Raw genomic sequence first — 6,000 nt, forward strand, 5'->3', positions numbered from 1 at the left:
GCATCATACCAGTACCTACTTCAGATGGTTATAGATAAAGTGGGTAGCCAGAACAGCCATGTCTGCGTTTGGTGGAAGGGTGACTACCCTGGTTCCTGATCCGGTCCTGCCGCTGCCGCCTCTCACCGATCTCAGGTTCCAGTCTCCTTGCTCCCTTCTTGCCCAGATGTCCTTGGTGCTGAGAACACCCTTCCCTTCTCCTCCTGCCTCCCCGCTCTTTAAGATCCGATCTGAGTGCTTTTCTGCGGCCCGACCATGGTCGTCAGTCTTCAGCCTCATCCCCCAGCGCTCCTGGCAAGCCTGGGCACCGCCCAGCATGGGGCATGTCGTCCCGGGTTGTCTTGTGGTGTTATTTGCTTGTTGACTGACTTTGCTTAACTGTGTGACACCCGCTGGTCAGAATTTCATAGGAGAAAGTACAGGTAATCTGAAACTTACCCGATGAACCATTTTTGAGCATGTAGACTGGTGCGTAGTACAGTCACGTTGTCTGACAACCAATCTCCACGACCCCTTTCAGCTACAAAACTGGCACTCTGTGCCCGTTAAACAGCCTCTGCCTGCTCCTGGCCCCCTCCCCAGTCCCTGACAGTCCCCATTCCAGAATCTGTCTGTAGTCATTTGAATTTGAGTTGGAGTCTAGGTGCCTCATGTAAGTGGAACGATGCACTGTCTGTCTGTGACCCGTGTCTTTCTCCCAGCCTGGTGTCTGCAAGGCTCACCGGGCTGCAGCGTGTGCCAGAATTCCCTTTGCGCAAACCCTTGGCTCGTTTTAATTGAGATGTTCGTTTTGTGTTGTTGAATTGTGGGAGGCCTTCACACAGTGTGCACGTTAACCCTTTGTCACCTGTGTGATTTGAAAATACATCCTCCCCTTCACTCTGTAGAGTGCTTTTTCAGTCTGTTGTGTCCCCTGAGACACTGAAGTTCTAAAATTTTGTGATAGTCCATTTTATCAATTTTTACTTTGGTTGCCTGTGTATTTTCTTGGTTCATACTTCTTTGGCTCATTCCCTCACAGCGCTCAGCTCATAGAGAGCAAAAAAAAGAAAAAGAAAGAAAGGTTTCTCAAGTAGGAGAATGAGGCTATCCTCCAAGCAGAGCGGGATGTCTGTGGAGCTGGGGCGTGTCTGACTCCCCAGGAAACCCAGGGTTTCCTTAGGGTCTCAGAATAAGCTGTGTTTATCTCAGAAGTGGGATCACCACTTCCCTGAGGGGCTGTCGTCCCTGGGGCCTAGGATGGGAAAGATAAAGGGGTAGTCGGTGTTCAGGGGTCTTGTCTTGCCCAGAAGGACGTGGGTTTTCTTGGGCTGGAGTTGCCAGCTCCGTCAGCCAGTCGAGACAGGAGAAGGCAGGACGAGATGTGTGTGGGTTTTGGGCAAATGGGTGCTCTCTGCATGCTCACAGGCCTTTCTTCCTTTTGGTTCCAGGGGAGGACGAAGAGATGGCTGACGTGATGGAAGACATGGGTGTCAGGAGTGTGAGTACTTCCTCTGGTGGGCGGCTGTGCCCTCAAGGCGAAGCCTTGGGCTGACAGGTCTTCTGCCTGTCTTTCCGTAACTCCCCTCCCCCACACACTGCACACACACCCACCTGCCCTGTTTCCTGAATCCACGGCAGAGCCTTGTGGTGGTGTGTAGGGGACAGTCCAGAGGGTATGGTGTGTATTACAGGGCACACTGTAGTGGGTGACCAGCTGAAGGAGACAGGCAGAGCCCTTTTTCTCTCCCCTGAGGGCACAAGCAACATCTGGCCTGTGTGTTCCAAGGGGCATGTTCCTGTGTGGGGCAGGGGCAGCCACCACTGGGGAGTGCACAGGGCCCCATGCGTCACCTCAGCTAATCCTCACAGGTGACTGGGACCCTTATCATCCCCGTTTGCAGAGGGGGCTTGCAGAAAGTAAGTAGGTTACAGGGGTTGTTAGGTGCAGAACAGGGATTCGAACCCTGGCCTTCCCATCTCCTGAGCCCCAGAATTTAACCCCCTTGGTAACTCCCAGGATGGAGTGCAGCCTCTCACCTGCCCCACCCGAACTAGCGAGGGTGATGTGGGCCCAGCCCCTCACTGTCCTTCCCACGCCCAGCAGACAGCACTTCTGGGGGCACTCTGGAGCAGTGTCTTACCTCTTTGTCCTCTCAGACTGTGGCCAGCCCATTTAGCCTTCCTGGGTATCCCCCTTGGGACAGGGGAGAGGCAGGGGATACAGTGTTATTAGTAAAGGCAGGTCCTGGGGCCCCGCTCCAACTGCAGCCTGACTTTTCACTCAGTTTGTCACCTGTGGGTCTTGAAGAATTATCGGGCTGGCTTGATGAGATTGGACGTGTCAAGCACATGAGTATAGCATTTGGTGATCTTCTCCCCAAATAACTGCTTTTGTTAATATCATTCACCACTGCCCTGTCCCTGGCCAGATGTCCGTCTTCCCACCAGGGCCCAACGAACTGCCTTGTTACAGCTTTGCACCCATGCAGAATTCTGTCTGGAGACCTGGGTGAAAACCAGACATAAAAGATCAAAGTTACAGGGTCAGAGTGTAGCTGAGGGTTTGAGAGACCCCTGATGCAGGAGTTCCCTCTGAACAGGAGCGTAAACTTAGGTTAGGATACCCAGATGGGCACTTGGAGCCCTGGGACAGGAGTTCTGTGTGAAGCAGTCAGGGCCTGGGCTGGAACCTTGCTTCTGTGCTCTTTAGCTGTGTGATCTTAGTTCCTTACCCTCTCTGAGCCTCAGAGTGCTCGTCTGTAAGTGGAGGGTGGAGTGCTTGGCAGGGAACCTTTTCTACTAACACAGGTTGCTTGCTCTTACTGGGAACATTAATGAGATGATCATATATCCTTGTTAATGAATGTTGCTCACCACTTTATAGAAGAAACACCAGAAGCTCAAGCATCAGAACGAGGCTGATGATGAGGAGCTAGAGATGCCACCTCGTTACCAAGGTGAGGCCTCCACGCTTCCCTCTTGGGATACTGTGTTCCTTGTCCCCCGCGTTAGACAGGGGAGTTGCAGGCAGAACCACAAGTTTGCATGGCCACGTTGCAGTCAGCACTGACAAAGATTGGCCAATATGTCACCCAGGACTGGGGTAGGGCCTGAGAGTGTCAGGGCCTGGGGGTCAGGAGGTCTATGTGTGGGACCCCCAGCTCTTCTGGGAGCCCCTGAGCCCCATCTCTGTCCCACCCACCTAGGCCTTCTGTGAGGCTTGCAGCACACGCCTTTTTCTGGGGGGGTGTCTGCATCTCTTGTCCAGCCCTGAGCTGGGCTGGGTTTGGAGAGACCCCCTTAGCCTGGAAGGATGGAAGGTGGCAGCTGGGAGTGTCAGCCTAGGGTGTTCCCCTACTTGTTTGTCTCTGGTCCCCTGAGCTGTTCGTTTCCCCGGAGCAGCTGCTAGAGATACCCGCATGGCTGCCCACGGCCAGGGGAGGTCTCTGTTACTCATCTCCGGCCCCTCCCCTGTGGGCAGCCCCTGGCCTTGAGTGCCCCCAGCAGAGCCCCTGCCGTGCATCTGGAGGGACAGGGGCTTCTGTGGCAAGTCCCCAGCGGCAGGAGCAGATTTGTCCTTAGAGTCTTCTGGCATTCTGACCCAGCTAGAGAGCCTCCTGGCTTCTCCCTCCGTGGGCTCCCAGGCCAGTGCCCAGTTTGTCACCTCTGCTCTGAGGTGCTGTGATGTGGAACCAGCCAGTGTGGCACAGGCCCCAGGGGCAGGACAGCTGGTGCTCTGCTGTGAGGCTGACTTGGCCCAGTCCTGCCGCCTCTCTGAGCTTCCAGTTTCTCACCCGTGAAAGAAAAAGCGGGCTTTATCCTCAGTATCTCAGAGAGTCCTCCTGAGTCATTGTTGTAGAATTCCACTCATGAGTTTGTTCAGATCCAGACTGGAAATGCCAGGTGACCTTGGAAGCACCTGGGTGTCTGTATCTGCAGTTCGCAAGTCTGTACAATGGGACGAGAGCTGCCTTTCTCTGTCAGTGTCGGTGTGCAGCCCGAACGAGCTGAAGCCCGAAGTGCCTTGTTCTACAGATGAGGTTCAAAGCTCCAGAAACTCAGAGACTTGCTGAGGTTTCAGCCGGTCATTGTTCAACAGGGAGCTGGGTTTGGGTCTGACTTCAGAGCCTATGTTCTTTCTCTAGAGCAGACAGAGCGGATTTGGCTTTGGAGACTGTGGGGTGGCTTATGTTAGCGGAGAAGGTGTGTGTTCTCAGACGTCTCTGGTCGGTCTCTGCAGCTTCAGGGCCACTGACGAGCCCACTGGTTTAAACTGTCAAGCCACTGGACAGTCCCTTCTCGAGGAAGGTCTTTGTCCTTGCTGGGTAGGGGACAGAGCCAGCTGCGAGCCTTGATTTGTTTGCTCCCTGGCAGCTCTGCAGAGAGAAGGTACCCATTCCCTTCTCATGGGAGGATGCTGCCCTGGCTTTGCCTGATTTGCCTCTGTGTTCTCCTTTTAGCTGGAGGCTCTGGCATCCACCGCCCTGTGGCCAAGAAGGCTATGCCTGGGGCCGAGTACAAAGCCAAGGTAAGAGCCATGGGTGGAGACAGAACCCCTGGGAAAGGGCGAGGGCAGAGGTGTGGGCCAGACTCAGGCCACGGCGATGGGCGCACTGAGGATCTGTTAGCATCTCAAGTCCATGCCCTTTTTGGGCGCCACTGCAGGGATATGAGTGCCCTTGGTGCCACCAAGGCACAGAGTGAAGGGGAGGACACGGGCCCTGTTAAGTCAGGAGCAGGGAGGAAGGGCAACCTTATGCTCCTGGCTGATTCTGTGTCTATGGCTGAGCAGAAAGCAAAGGGTGATGTGAAGAAGAAAGGTCGGCTCGACCCCTACGCCTACATCCCCCTCAACAGAACCAAGCTCAACCGCAGGTACGTGCTGGGTGGTGCAGGGTTGGCTGGGATGGTGGCTGCGAGGCTGGGAGCTCCGAGCTCCAAAGAGGGGAGGGCCTCATTCTCAGTCAACTCTTCAGCTTAATGGCTAGGTGTTTCCCAGTTTTTTAATTTGGACTTTTTAACATGCACACACGTGTGCTGCTGACTTGAACTGTTCTTTCAGGCAGGGGAATGCCCGGTCTGTCCAGATCACGTGCGGTCCACTGCCAGGCAGCACACTTTCCCCCTGTTCCTCCTAATTAATGCTGGGGGGGCCACCTTTCAGCATTACAGTGAGGGAGACGGCCTGTCTTCAGGGAGATGTGACCTTTCTGTTCCTTTCCCTGCAGGAAGAAGGTGAAGCTGCAGGGGCAGTTCAAAGGCCTGGTGAGAGCTGCCCAGCGGGGATCCCAGGTGGGACACAAACTCCGCAGGAAGGATCGTCGGCCCTGAAGCCCTGGGGCCCCCAGAGCTGCTCTGTGACCCCGCCGAAGGTCCCTCTGCAGCTCCCGAGCTGCTTTGATATCAGCTCCAGATGCTCGAGGTTCTGGCACAGCCTGGACTCAGAATGACTTATTGGACAGGGCTTGACTTCCAGAGAGGCACCCAGGATTTTGGGAGCTCCAAACTGGAGTCGCCCTTCAGAGCGCTCTTCAGAGCGACATTCCCATCCCTAAGGCCTAGGGATGGGAATGTGGCCTCACTGCCTCCCAGGAGGCTGGTGAGGCCGATGTGCTTCCTGTGCAGGTGGCCGTGCACCAGAGCAGAGCTTCCGTTTATTCCAGCCGCTTATAGCCATGTGGCGCTTAGCCTGGCTGTGATCTGGGTGTGCAAGATTTGCTGTGACAAGGTGTAGAATAAACGAGCACCACCATGCATTATCCTTGGAAGCACTGTGCTTTATCACCTGCACCTCCGGGGCCAAGAACCGTGTCCCGCTATTGGCAACAGTAGTTTGACTGCTTCTTGGCCGGGCCCGGCATCCGGTTTCAGGCACTGCAGGTAGCCCTGGGTCAGGCCTTAGGACTTGCCCAGGGACACCCACCTGTGTCAGGAGGTCTCCCCAGCTTCACAGTACAGCTCCAGTCAGAAGGTGACATTTGGAGGTGTGGGAGGTACAGGAGTGCTCTGGAGCTGGTC

General features: G+C 55.2%; 1 protein-coding gene across 1 annotated transcript in view; it reads left to right on the top strand.

Annotated features, from left to right (window-relative positions):
* Nucleotides 1-5,741, top strand: part of RRP12 (ribosomal RNA processing 12 homolog) — a 29,609-nt gene extending 23,868 nt beyond the window's left edge. Inside the window, exons 30-34 of the mRNA XM_004749573.3 lie at nt 1,431-1,480; nt 2,867-2,939; nt 4,443-4,510; nt 4,775-4,857; nt 5,211-5,741. Coding sequence (XP_004749630.1) covers nt 1,431-1,480; nt 2,867-2,939; nt 4,443-4,510; nt 4,775-4,857; nt 5,211-5,313 — 377 coding nt within the window. The 3' untranslated portion in view covers nt 5,314-5,741. The remainder of the gene's footprint in view (nt 1-1,430; nt 1,481-2,866; nt 2,940-4,442; nt 4,511-4,774; nt 4,858-5,210) is intronic.
* The last annotated feature ends 259 nt before the right edge of the window (nt 5,742-6,000 follow it).

Source organism: Mustela putorius, unplaced genomic scaffold (genome assembly GCF_011764305.1).
Source record: "Mustela putorius furo isolate JIRA1106 unplaced genomic scaffold, ASM1176430v1.1 tig00003909_pilon_pilon_pilon, whole genome shotgun sequence".
NCBI classification, from domain to species: Eukaryota; Metazoa; Chordata; class Mammalia; order Carnivora; family Mustelidae; genus Mustela; species Mustela putorius.